Source organism: Coturnix japonica, chromosome 2 (assembly GCF_054131305.1).
Source record: "Coturnix japonica strain WE chromosome 2, WE-NBRP24, whole genome shotgun sequence".
Classification (NCBI taxonomy): Eukaryota; Metazoa; Chordata; class Aves; order Galliformes; family Phasianidae; genus Coturnix; species Coturnix japonica.
In genome coordinates, this window is record NC_140664.1 from 50671680 (window position 1) to 50686074 (window position 14395).

Sequence of the window (14395 nt, forward strand, 5' to 3'; positions counted from 1 at the left end):
ATAATAAATGGATTAAAGAATGTTTTAGAAAGCAATCTCTTAAACCAGTTTGAATAGAAATTTAAATACACATTTCCAAAATATAGAGAATATACTTTGCATGAAGATGCATGCTATGGAATGTAACGTTTAGCTACTAATTAAATCTGTTTCAAGAGGGAATTTTGAACAAAGTACAGAAGCAAGTCATAGAAGTACTATTCTAATGTTTGACATCATTTGCTCTTTAATGTCTTTTCACAAACAATTCTCCATCTCCCTGACTGTGAGCAAACAAGCCATGATTATGAGAAATTCTCAAATTTAACCACGAAAAGATCTCACATAGCCTTTTATCAACTAGTCTTCTGCTATATGAGCACATTCCATCTCCATTTAACTTCTACCACTTAAGCAGGGCTTCAGATAAATAAGTGCATTAGTTCTGCATCAGCTTTAACTAAGAAATATATCTAGGGGATAAGAAATATATGTAGGGGATCTCCTGCCTCATCTGGTCATCTTTTGTCTGCACGTGATATGGGAGTTGCCAAAACCCTTCTTTCCAGCTTAAATGGGATAGGTCTGCTTCCAGGACACCATGGCACCACCAGAAGCAGCAGAAGACATGCAGAACACCATGACTTTGTGTTGGAGCGTCCCAGTCCTGCTTTGCAAGGTTCCTCAAACCAGAGCACTGAGCCTTGGCTTGTCTCTCTGACATATCTTTCATACTCCCCACAGGTCATAGCCTGGGCTCAACAAAGGTGTCCCGGGCACAGACATTTCCCAGCTACACCTCGGAGCAGGGTGAGGAGCACCAGCAGTCCCTCTCACTGGCCAGCAGCTACACCTTCAGCTATGGCTCGGGCCTCGTGCAATGACAGCCAGGGGTGGCTGGCCAAGAGAGACAGTCAAGCCTGGAACCTGCCGCCAGGGCCAGGGAGCAGCGTGCACCTCCACACCCACAATTGCCATGAAAACTGAGGCCTACCAGCTCCAGCCCGGCCACCCTGAAGATGGGAACCTGGAGAGGCAGCTTCCCTGAAGCAGAGGCTAAGTCTTTATTTATTTGTTTTGCCATTCCTTCTGTCAATATGTTTAGGATGGAGGTGGTGGGGGGAGGGGGGTGGGAGGGGAGGGCAAGCATTCGTGTTGTAAGAAAGTGGTTGAAACAAATGAAACTGTGTTGGTGTGAAGGTTTCTGCATGACCAGAGAAGGCTCTGTCAAGGGGCTCTGTCACAATGTGCATTTGACATCAGGGTCTTCCTACTCATCTCCATCAGCAGGTCAGACTATCCTTACTGGTGATATGTTTAGATCCTCGCTGGAGACCACTGACTGCAGCTGGATTCAATGAAATGTTGCCAGTTAAACAAGCAGCATAAGCACTGCAGGCATTGCCTTTAGAGCCAAGCAGGTTCACTGACTGCCATAGAGGACCAGTGGTTTTTGAGTCAGGCTCCAATACTGGAGGATACTGGAGGCAAACTGATGCTGTTTGTTGAGAATATAATTTGATGTACTAAGATAAAGTTATTTCCTAAATAAAGGGCATAAATTCTGTTTTTTATTAATGTGAGCATATGTCTCCTAAATGCCCCTAAGAGCTGCTAGTGTTCACATGAGCAGCAAAGTCCCAACCTTAGGACTGCTAAGAAGTTTTACCATTTGCAAATTATTTAAGTAACAGTGCCTGCAAGCATAACTTTAAAAAGCAAAGAAACCCTGTTCTTCAAGCAAGTAAACCTGGGCTGTCTCCCTGGCTGGTGGTCTCCTGTTCAATGGCTGGGCCAGACATGATACAGAAGCTGAGCTCTAGTCTTTTGTCTCTGGTCAGCCTTTCTTTGCTTTTCCCTGTTTCCTTCTCAGATTTCTGATTTAGATGCACATTGTACCTTGTGTGAACTGATGTATGCATCAGTTTACTTTGAAAAGGATGATGAGTACATCTCAATGGAAATTTTCTGTCTTTGGAAGATGTCTTTCAAAAGTGAAATGTAGTAGGTGTGTTTGTAATTGGTAATGAGCGAATAAGTTGGAAGGCATACCTGTAGGCGGGGAATAAGTTTTGTCTATCATGAATATTTAGATTTCTGTAGGTGATATCAAATATGTACGTACTTCTCACGATACCCTGAAATGTCTGAAAATGTGGGGAGAAAAATCAGCTCTCTTGTTACCACATGAGCAGGCCTTGCATTCTGTTCCCAGTATGAAACTGATTGCCATGATTACCAGAGGAATTATTTTCATTAGTTGTTTCTCAGGACATGTCAAGGAAGCATATCAAGGACGAGACACATATGCTCTATTCCAATTAAACAATCAGTTTTATGTACTATAATTTGATTGAAGAAAGTGCTGTCAGGTTGTTTTATATATACACATCTATATATATATATATGTATTAAAAAGTACAAAAAATACTTCTGCTTTTGATTAAACTTTTACTGATACAGTATGTCCAGCTTTTCTCCAACCATTTTACAGACTAAAGAGACTTTGCAGACTTACAGCTTTCTACACCTCAGTGAACAGCTGCTGAATAAAAAAGCTTTGTGATCCGCTTGAATGAAACACTTCTACCCCACCACAATCAACTTTATTTATTTTTCCTCTCTTTTCCTGTCTCATTCACTGCCTCTTCTCCTTCTCACAGTTCTTCCATGCTCAGGAATAGAATGACTCCCTACAGAGAATATTTTGATTAAATAAAATGAAAAACTACTCTCCCACACTGTCAGGGAGCTACACCCGTGGTGCTCCCTGGTCTTTACCCATCAAGGAAGCTTCATTCACACTCTAACTTAAGAAAATTTTCTTTGACATTTTGCTTTGGGAAAAAATCAAGTTCACAGATGTTACATGCAAGATGTTCTACAAAAGGATATAATGCTGGTATAATGCTGTTAATCAAGGAACCTTTGCCAAATATATGCTTTTTTATTTCTACTCAACTGTGATTCTTTCACTTGCCCTAAAAGCATTTAATTTCTTTAAAATTCCTTAGATTATATTTCCAGTATCTTCTGCATTTTTATGTCATATCCATGAACTGTTTTCCTCTGTGACTTGAATATCAGTCATTTAATACTTTTATATGTTCCCCAAAATTGTTATCAGAACTCCTTTGCAGACCCAGCACCCATATACTTGCAGAATCTAAATCCTAAAGCTAGTGCTTTAGCTATGTTTGGATGACAACATCAGATCTATATAGTGCACACTTTAAGTTGCTTGCAAAAAGATCCCCAGCTCTCATAGGTGATTTTGTCTTCCTCTACTGCCTAAATATTGCCTCAGTAGTGAAAATGTAGATGCTATTTCAAAAAATATATATTGAACACATTGGCCACATAAAGGAGGTTTAATAAATATTTTCCTTTCATTACATAATGCAACTGTCCTCTCAGTTCATATGTTTATAAATATCTATGATATTTCATCTATTAGCAACAGACAGAAAATGAATTCCAGTGGAAACTCAAGAATGCTATCAACGAAAGTAAAGCTGACATCTTCGGAACCTATTCCTTGCATACTGTAAGCACAAGCACACTGAAGTTGAAGATAAGGTTACAACTTCACAACATACTACAACACAGTCGAAGCAAACTGAGTATCTGAAGCACAAAGGTGTTCTGTGTCTAGTGGCACTTGCAGATGATACCATTGTAACACGTGTATTTGTCCAGCTTCCAAAATTGTTCCTCAGGAAAGCTTCATGAGAAGCAGGCAGGCACTAGGCCAACAGTTTGCCAGAAAATTGTTTTCATGGAATTACTTTGATTCCTGGCATATGCCTGTCAATAACCTAAGTGATTCCCCACTGAGACAGCTTTGGACAGCTCCTAGTGGTTCTGCCAGAAGGAAAGCTCTCTTTTGGCACACGTGGTAGAGCTGCCTGCCTAGAGACTACAAGGGGCTATAGACAGGCCCAGGGGCCCTACTGGCCCCTGTTCAAGTCTCGGCTGTTTTCATGTGCAAGGCACACAGGTAATATGTTCTCTCCTGACCCGAGAGGATCTCTGTTTTCAGCCAGTGAGCTGAGAGGAGAAGGAGGGCAACATGTCTTCAGTGGTAGCCAGCTACAGCTGGCGAAAAGGGAACTTAGTACTTTACAAAATGGTAAAATTAATGTAAGGTAGTTGTTTTCATCCCAGTTCTGAGGAAATGTGACAAATAAACTGCTACAAGCGCGACTTTTTTTTTTTTTAAGACCTTTACAATGAATGCATTCATTCCTATAAACAAATAACACACAGCATTGCTAAATATAGTTACCAATACCTCCTGACTGACTGTTATGGATTGATGCATGCTATTACTTTTGATTTTGAAGTCACTTGGTGTAGAAAAGGAGAAATTGAAGGAGCCTGGTAATAAGTCATAAAATAGTGCTAAGGTACTTGAGTAGCCACATTTTTAATATGGCTATATTTTATTATTAATAGTTTCAATCATTTGTGAATATGATCTATTGGAGCAAATTTGCCTAATGATGTAGAGGAATAAGAAAGAAAAATGTCTTATAACATGGAATTTTCTGCCTTCTTGAATAAATGTTCAGGCTCTGCTTTCTGTGTTGGACTCTGATTGCAGGTCTTCACATGGAACCAGCTTATGCAAAATTCTTTTTCTTTTCTTCCCCCTAAAGCTAGCAAATAAAGCTTGGGAACATATCAACAAACCAAAGAAGTTTGTTAGACAGCAACAAGAGCTGCTCTCTTTCATTTTGTCAAAAGTCTGTTTCAGTAATATCCAAAGCATTTTGAGAAAAATACTTCATTTCACAAATGAATAGAAATCCTTACGGGGAGTAGGAAACACATATCTAATCAAGCCTTGTTCTAAACTTATAAGACTGTGCTGGAAGAAGGGCTGAAATTACCTGAGGTCAGAAATCTTTTGAAGTGCTCTATATAGCAATAATTTATAGCATGCATACAGCCTGCAATAATGTATAGCATGCATACAGCCTGTGTCACCCACTTATTTAGGAGCTGCTAAGTGCAGGCAGACTGTGAAAACCCTCACCTGTTCACGACAAACAGAAAAAAAAGAAAAAAAAAAAAAAAGAGCATTAGTCGGATCTCTCTTGCATTTATCAGAAAAGGAATGAACTTCATGCTTGTTCAGCTCTTGATCTCTAGCGTAATAGGCAATACCATGTGGAGTACTGATTTTTGAGCTATTTGATCTCTAGAAAAAAATCATCAGCCTGTAGCATATAAACCTCTACTCAGACTTAGCTCACCAGCCACATTCATTAATTTTCAATTGGTAACCTAGAAACTGCAGGATGGTTTTCCATGACAAAATATATAAGTCTTTTAAATGGCTGTGCTTTCTAGCATGAAATACAGTGTTATTTATTTACTACCATTTCTTCCTCAAAAGAAATAAGGAATGTGTTCCAATTAATCTGCCTTTTAGGGTGTAATATCAGTGTGTGTTTATCTCCTTTTATACCTGCTGAAAATAAATACTCATGGCTTTTAGCCACATATGGAGTAGTGTGGACTGTGGAGAAAGTGTGAGAAGTTTCTTGATTATAGGAACAGATCCAGCAGCACTGGAACATTTTGGTTTTCCATACATCATCCAAATATTTGTGACTCTTTCCAAACCAACTTGTTTCACAACTTGTATATATTAGAACCCTTTACTTTTCCCCACTGACAACAGGGCTATGCTTTGTTAGCAGAAGGTAATAACTGGGCACACGACTTAGGTGGCAAAACTTTAAAATCAAAGGGTATGAGGTTTGATATATTAATGCTGAAAATGCAGTCTTGAAATTCGTAAAGGATGCTGTGTTTGTTCTTGATATTCTAAATAAACGCTCTTCATTTTAGATAAAGGTGCGTGTTATCCTGGAAATGTGCAGGCACATGGTGAAATAAAAGTCCAAGGACATTGTCAAACTGGCTGTAGCAACTAGAAGTCTTTCCATTCCCATGCCCTTACAGGACAGTGAAAGGTGATAGGTGAAGCTGCTGTGTATTTAGCAACTACTGAAATGGCGTGTGCTTTGAAACGTAAAGATTACAATCCATAGGTGAAGGTTTTCTCCTAAAGAAAAAGGAGGTTCCACTTTTCAAATATACTTCCAGCATCTTCACATGCATACACAGTTTGACGGATTTTTATGGGTAAGGTTAAAACAGATAGGAATATTTAAGCACAATATATTACAATTAAAACATGCTAAAACATCGATATTGATTTGAGTGTTGCAAGTTGTAATGGAATAGAAAATTCCTTTTTAAGGAAATGAAAGCTCAAAATCCAATATGCTATTTAAGATGAAGGAGTTAATCTTTTAAATCCAATGAAAGTCCTAAACAGGAGTTGAGGTTTCGTTTTTTTTTCCTTGAGTACAGAAATCCTCATGAGGTTCAACAGATTTACCTCATTCTGTTCCTACAGTCCTGAGATTGTCAAGAGAATGGATACATTTCACAGTAGTGAAATACTCTTTACAGTATTTGACATGACTGAAGTTAACCCTTGTTTTTAATGTGGGCTGCATGTTGTTTTCAATCTTTTTATGATTGTATGACAGCAAGACTGCAGCATACATAGAAAACAGCACAATATTAATCAATTGACTTGGCAATTTGATAAATAACAAAACTAAAGGCTTCATTTAAACGTTTATTCTTATTGTGGCTCCTATGTCTAAAGCAGAAAAAATATATATACTTAAAATAGAGCTGTCCACACTGATGTTAATTGTTGCATTTTTTGAGTTTCTGTAGATGACAGGCTGTGACAGGAGATATTTATGTTCGAGGACTGCCTTTTGTAAGCTTAACTGATTTAAGATGGTTACAAGGAAAAATCAGGCAACGCAGAAAAAATCTATTATGATTTTCTACTCAAATATGACATACGCTCTCTTTTTCACTGCTTTGAGTTTTTTTTCCTTCTTTGAAGAACACTATTTTAGAAAGAAAGGATCTGAAATCTAATGAAAATAATAAGAATAAGGTAAGAAATCAAGAAAAAAATTGTAATAATTAAAACCAAAACTTTAATCTTTAAAAAGATTGGGAGAATTTAGTAGAATTTTAGCAGATAGCAGTGGATCACGTTGAGTGCAGTACAGCTTTCCAGAACATTCAGCTTCTGATTTTATCAAAGCTGGGAACAATATTTTGTGTTTAACACAACCCACAGCTCTATGACGCTCTATGCAATAGGCTTAGAAGCGCTCAGTGCATTTTCCCTAACAGGGCTGGAAGAGCCAAGAGCCCAGCTTAAGTGCATTATGCAATCTAGTGCTCAAAAGATATACACAATGCATCATAACTGTTAGTATACAATTCTGCAGCCAGATATTGCTAAAAATATGACTTAAAGAGTATTTGAGAGCTGATCAGATTTGTGATAATAGCAGCAGTGTTTGCATTTTATGATGCATAAAAATATGTACACGGGTGTTCCCATTTATGCTTCCAATTATAATTCAACAAAGTTCTGTGAGAAAAGTCCTCAATGTGATTTTTGTGTAAGTTATGGAAATTTAGAATGAGCTAATAGATTTCTGCTTCAGACTGTTTTTTCCAGAGAAAGATCAAAAGGAAAAGATACTGTGTATTTATATGACTGTATCTTAGCATGATAAGCTGTTTGTCATTTAAATCATGTTAGAAAACTTACTGCTTCATAAGATCAATGATTTATCTACCATAACTTTGTAAGTAAATAAACTGTTAAGAAAAGTGATAAATCTCTGTCAGAATCACCAAAATACTTTTTTTTTTCTAAAACTACACAATTATTGTTTTAAGCAAGCATAAAATTAGACAAAAAATGTTGCAGAGCTAGAAATTTAGTCACTTTATCTAATTGTGCTGCCTAACAGTGTTGATGTGAAGCTAATAATTACTAATCTTTTGAAACTTGCTGTAAATAACTTTCTATATTTCTTTTGCAATTTCTAGCTTGACCCTTGTGTTCCAGGCACAGGCAGTAAGGTAAAACTCCACCTTTGTGGTTCATCAGAGCAGTGACAGTGTCATGGCAGCAGTCTGCTCCAGTAGCCTCCCAGCCTCACGTAGCTGATGCTATCTCAATAAACCCGAGGCTCTCTTATTTCAAAGGAAATGTTCACAGACTTCCCATGTATTTGTCCTATAGTTATCCATGTTCTCACCCTTCTCTCATGAGTTGTTATTCAGTATGGAAGGACTAGAATGGAGAAAAAAAAGCATTATGGGGGAAAACAAAAATGAGACTGTTCTTGCTGGAGGAGCACCCTACTAGGTGCTGTAAGCTCACTTCTGGCTCTTCTTCTTAGTCCTTAAAGCATGAGTGTTGTTTCTGTACAGGATCCCAGCTTCAAGAGGGAGAGTTAGGATGGGGTGTGTCTGCTGCAGCCTACAGTAGGAACTTAGCTAAGGTCTTTCATTCCCTGGCTGGTTTGGTATGCAGGAAGCTGTATGAAACAACTATGGTGGCAGGAACATCTGGGATGTCATTTACCACTGAAAAGCCCAATCAGTATCAGTGCTTTGAAGACCACTGTGTCTGTAGCCTCAGGGTGGGACCCTTCATACTAGATGTCAAAGGGAAAGTGGCCACCCTGACCCTGACCCCTCACATGTACTCTGACATCACAACCCAGAATGGCGTACCCATGGAGACACATCTTGTTCTTAGCTGTCTTGTGCTCTAGCCCAGTTCCTCAGGAATGTGTGAGTATTTGAAATGTGTGTTGAATTGCTGTACTTCCATGTTAAATAATGTACTCTATCAACCTGATGTGTAGTTTCTACTCCTGGAGCCTCCAGCCTGTCTTCAAGGGAGGATTTGGAACTAACCCATAGTATCAGACTTACAGAGCTGCTTAGAGGATTAACTTCCATTGAGCATTTGGACTTTAAAGGAAATAAGCCTTCTTCCATTTGTGCTGGGGAGTACTCACTGAGGCAGTGTTTGCTGGTGTAAGTAAGTACCATTGATTTGAACTTTTACATAGCTCAGTGACACAGAAGGTTTAGAGAGACATGATATGTAGTTATAAAAGAAGATAATCAGAGCCCTGAATCCCAAAGGTCTTTATGATTAGAATCACTCAGGTTAGAAAAGACCTTAAAGATCACTGAGTCCAACCGTGACCAAACTGTACTACTCTAACTAACAACCCCCTACTAAATCACATCCCTTAGAACCACATCCAGGGATGGTGACTCAACCACCTCCCTGGAAAGCCTATCTCAGTGCTTAATGAATCTGATACTGAGATCAGTCCTTCGAAATCTTTTCCTTTTCTGAAGTCTGTTTCATATTTGAATCTTTCTAGAGTAAACAGCCACCTACCTATGATCAAACCAAGACCTGAAGAACAGGCAGTTGGTTTGCTTGTGTAGCACAGTTGTTAAAAGTAATTATTTCTGACAGTCATTACAAAACTTACTTTGTCTCGTGGAAAAAGAGCCTAGGAATTTAGGGTAGGTGGAATTGGATGGAGGATTAAGTGTTAGACTACTCTTCCTTAAGCGGGAGAATGGTAGAATGTTCTCCCATTCCTCATTGGATCCAGCCTTTGTAGCAGACTGCTTCCTGACTGGTGCATTTAACCCGAAAATGCACAGACAAAGAAGATGGAAAGATAAGCAGAACAGTCACTGTCATTAATATATTAGAGGGTCAGGGGAGCTCTTTAAAGTATAGGGACATATTTGAGATAAAGGAAGGAAGATGTGGCAACAAGAGGTCATGTATTATCTTACTGTTCTAACTTGCACCACCTTTCATAGACAGTTGCTTTAGTATTCTCCCTGTTGATCCAAAGTCTGGTGACTGCCTGTCTTATATTAAAATAAATAAAATAATAAGAATTGAAATGTTTTCTTTTTCTCTGATTTCTTCTTTTACAAATGATATGAGTTTAAGCTCTTCAAAGACTTAGTATTTCTATTAATCTAAAAGGTACTAAAAGTAACAAAAATTGAATTTTCCTTTGTACACAAGGCTTAAACAGCTGCCTTCTTCACCCAGTATAAACCATGATGGCAAAATATGATTTTTTATTATTATGGAAAAGAAGTCTACTTTTCCTTTTCTTAAAATATCATAGGTCCATTTTCCTGTTGCACAGAAAGTAGTTACTGAGTGATTCAAGTCACTCTTCTGTAATGGAAAAATGCTTTATTATCTTTATTTCCTTTCAGTAGAGTTTCTAAGGCTTTAAAACAACAAAAGGGACAGTTGAGATAGTGTTCTGAGCTATCTGCTGTCCATAGCCATGCCATGTTTCTTCCTTGATTTTTTTTTTTTTTTTTCCTCTTTTAACTATCTGAGCAAGTAATACAGGATTAAGTATCACAGGAGCTGTTCAAGGTGAAATTTCCAAGTTAGAGTTGATCAATTTTACCCCCCAAAAAAGTAACAGTTTCCAAAAGAGAAAGGCAAATCTATGGGAAGTTTTGAAATTAAACACAAACGACAGATTGTGGTATTCTGCGCAGGACAGCCTATTTGCATAATTCATACTCATACATAGCAAACAGGCTCTCACTAGGTCCCATCCTCCCAGACTCATAAAGCATTTAAAGAATTTCAGCATCTCATTTCCAATGACACTTTTGGAGGTTTTTCTTGTGCATAACTTACTTGTTTTTAAACCACGGAGAATATTGATGAGGTGTGAATTGTTTTCTTTTTGGTTTTTATTTGTATCAGTCTCATGTTCAGCTGCTGTTCACTGATATTACAACGATACAAAAATGAAACTATTGTTTTGGGTTTGCTTTATGAGAAAAAAAAAATACTGTTCTTATTATGCTACGTGTAATGTGATTTTCCCTGTGGACTATATTGATAGAAGTAATATGTTTATGGAATTTGAATTAAACTAGATTAAATATCTGCAAAGACGTGCAATACAGATTTTTTTTTCTTTCCTCAAATCTCAAAAAACAAAACAAAACAAACAAACAACAAAAAAAACCAATTCTTTTGGAAAAAAAAGCAAAAAAAAAAAAGCACGTAGACAAGCAAAAAGCACCAGGGGAAGCAAGAAATAAGGGCATTACCAGATATAATAAAAGCAGCCTGATATTACAGACTCTTAACCTCCACCTCTCCCCCTTTTCTGTCCTCAATGAAGTAGGGATGTGTTATGAGTGTCTCTACAAACAGTGAATCAATAGCAACTTCTCGGCTTATGGATATTTCCGTATCAGGATTCCAACTGAGATCTTCAATGTAATCTAATTCATTACATCATCATTTTGGCATTTTAATATAAATGGAATCATCAAGGAAATGACCCAATGCTACAGGGTTTTACTTGTAATGCTGTGCACAACTTAGAATTATCTGCTTTGACATACGATAACTCAGGAAATAAACCAACTTATTAATAGTACAGGTCTGTGTATCCTCATCAATTGCACATGCAAGCATTTATATATCTGAATACCTTCAAGAAGTGAAAGGAAAAATATATCCCTGTAATATGTATGTGTCCTTGTTCAGGAGTACGCAAAACCAAAATGAGATGTTTTATAATGGTGTTTGACACTGTAAAAGAATTTAAGTCTTTAATGCTAGGCTGAAGGACTCTGGTTTATGTTTTTAGATTTTTAGGTGAAGTGTAGGATATCTGTGTGACACTATCATCACTCAAATAGTTCATAGAAGTCCTGTGTCCACTCAAGATCCTAGACTCATGTTCTCCTTTGCACATGAAGAAAGCTTTCATTGGCGAAAGCCACATACCTTCTGCTTTTCACTGTCAGGCTCCTTAGCCAGACAAGTTGAACCAGTAACTGTTTTTCAGGCAGACTGATGATGCCTTCCCTCAACTACTTTCCAAAAGAAAAGTCATATTCAGTCACACTTTTACTAATTCTACAAGAGAAAAGGGGAATCAGGCATTGGTGGGCCAGGCATACAGTTCGTAGAATGCAGACGTATATAATTATCAGCTCTCATGGTAACATCTTCATTGACTGGGATACCATCCTCAGTAACACGGCAGATTTGTAAAAGGCCAAAAGATGTGTAGATCCTAATTCTCAGGTCTGCCTTCTAGTTCTGTTTGTTTTATTTTTATTTATTATAATTTTTATTTTGTCTGTTAGTTCAATTTCTGTGTGGTTCGTTCTGTAGTTTTCAGCAGAATATATACATATGCACACATACAATCACACATGTACATGTATTGTTTTGTAAATGTTCTCAATCGTGCTTTTTCTGCTTTGCATCATTTATTCATGTATCTTCCATGTTCTCATTTATTTTTTGTGCAACTAAACCTTATAATAAATTATTATTAAATATAACTTGACAGTAACAGAGTCTTCATGTTTTGTTTTCTCCCGAGCATTTGAGTGAGAGAGAAAAAAAATATGTGTGCATGTGTGTGAGAGTACATGTCGGCTGGGGGCTGTGCTTCTATTCTGTAGCACAAATAGTGAGCACTGGAAGAGCTGTCATGAGTGGCAAGCAGCATGTAAACCACATTGCTGCCAGACAGCACTCTTTCTGCTTTTAAATCTAACTTCAAGGATCCCCGATACATTTCCCTTTGCCAGATGAATAATACTGTTTGCCCAACAGTGTGACAACACCTCCTGTGTGGAAAATCATGGACATTTTTTTATTCTATAATGCTTTCAATTTGGGATTTGAAAGTCATGAATACAGAGAACTGAGCACATTTTCTTTCTCACCTTGCCACACAGACTTCTCAGACATTTGTTTCTCCAGTGAAATGAATGTAATTTAAACATATTCTGCTTTGTTCTGCATAGTTGTTCTAAAATTATTACCTGTAAGTGCAAAAGCTGGGTAAAAATGTTTAAATTTTAGAAGTACCAATAGTCTTCACTTCTACATATGAATCAAGGGGTGCGTTAGTGCTACAGACTATCTCATAATGCAGATGTGCCCTGGCCGGCTCAGATACCTGTCTGGCCAGAGAAGCCCGGACCATGCTTGGCACAGCCAGTATAACCTTCTGCAGCTCACCCATGCAAAACAAATCAAGTCCAACACACAAATACATGGCCTGAACTTGGGTTATTTCATTCACAAGAAGGAAGCTAATTGTCATTTCTTAGGTTTATGCAGTTCACATAAATCTCCTGTGTCGGCCAGAGTGATGACTCTTCTTTCTCTTCTTTTCCTCTTTCTGTGTCCCATGAGGAGTGATAATTGTGTTCTGCATAATTGTTACCAGGCTAGAACATTTAAAGAAGAAAAAAGAAGAAAAGAAGAAAAGTTGAAGATTTTTTTCTGAAAATGACTTTGGAAAAAAAAAAAAAAAAAAAAAAAAAAAAAAAAAAAAAAAACCCAAAACCTAACTATTTTTCCTCATATGCTATTTTGTTATTAAGAAATACTCAACCATCAAAATAGGTTTTGTATTCTTGTGTTTCATGAATAAATTTTAAATTCATATGAAAGAAAAAAGTTGTACTTTGAATATACTTCACAGCAGTCTCATATTGTATTACTGGTAATGTATCAAAGCATTAGTATTACTGGAATGCTTCATTCTCTTCATGTACACACTTTACATACTGAAATAGTTACCCATGTCAATCTTAAAGAGTGAGTGACTCTAAAGGTACGGACTATACTGTAAATTATTTGAGTCATTAATATGACGCTGCTTCTGTTTGTTGTCATGTTTTCAGAATTGTCATGTTTTCAGAAGAAGTTTTCTGAGGTAAATGGCAAGTCTCTAGGCTATGATTACCCTAGCAAGAGCTTTATCCTAATGTGAATGTTGACCCAAGAGGCAGAATAAGTGATGCAGAAGTGGCAGAAGGTTAAAGGATTTTTTTTTATAATTAAGTCCGTATCTACAGTGAACATCTCCTCAAGTGCTGTCTTAGGGGAATAGATAGAAAGCTAGAGTCACACCCACTGTGAGGAGGGGCCATTTTCCTGATCACGTTGCTACTTCATACCATGACTCCGAGTATGAAGAGACAAGGTGGAAGCAGAAAAATTGGATCTTGTCTTTCTACTCAGGCTTTGAATAGAATTATTAGGGGGAAAAAGTCACAGGGCTCCAAATAGTTGATTGATTGTTAAAGCACAAAAAGAGGCAATTTAACAGTTACAAGAGCAAATTACAGTGAAGCTATACTAGAAAATAGATAAATACAAATACTATGACAGGATACATTTTTTGGTGGGATGTTTGCCTGTTTTGAAAGTAGCAACTTGAGGGAACAAAATAAATTAAAATTGCCAATAAACAAGTAGTTCAAATCTTGCAAAGCAAAAGAGCCACATGGAAAAAAATATTTAAATATAATTGTTCTAACTGGAAAAAAGGAAATTTTATAACTAGAAATATTTATTTTTTCTCAACTGTAGCTTAAGATTATACTATATAATTCAGGGAATGTAAACATCATATACAGAAGAGCTGATACT

General features: G+C 37.3%; 2 protein-coding genes across 4 annotated transcripts in view; one reads left to right on the forward strand and one right to left on the reverse strand.

Annotated features, from left to right (window-relative positions):
* Positions 1–12290, forward strand: part of DOK6 (docking protein 6) — a 245358-nt gene extending 233068 nt beyond the window's left edge. For both annotated transcript variants that reach the window (XM_015855138.3, XM_085537558.1), the window contains exon 8: positions 724–12290. In XM_015855138.3, the coding sequence (XP_015710624.2) occupies positions 724–863 (140 nt within the window). In that variant the 3' untranslated portion in view covers positions 864–12290. The remainder of the gene's footprint in view (positions 1–723) is intronic.
* CD226 (CD226 molecule) overlaps positions 1533–14395 on the reverse strand; it is a 37326-nt gene continuing 24463 nt past the window's right edge. For both annotated transcript variants that reach the window (XR_014942633.1, XM_015855137.3), the window contains one exon: positions 1533–13185. Coding sequence is in view for 1 of the 2 variants with exons in the window: in XM_015855137.3 (XP_015710623.2) it covers positions 13048–13185 (138 nt within the window). In the remaining variant the exon portion in view is untranslated. The remainder of the gene's footprint in view (positions 13186–14395) is intronic.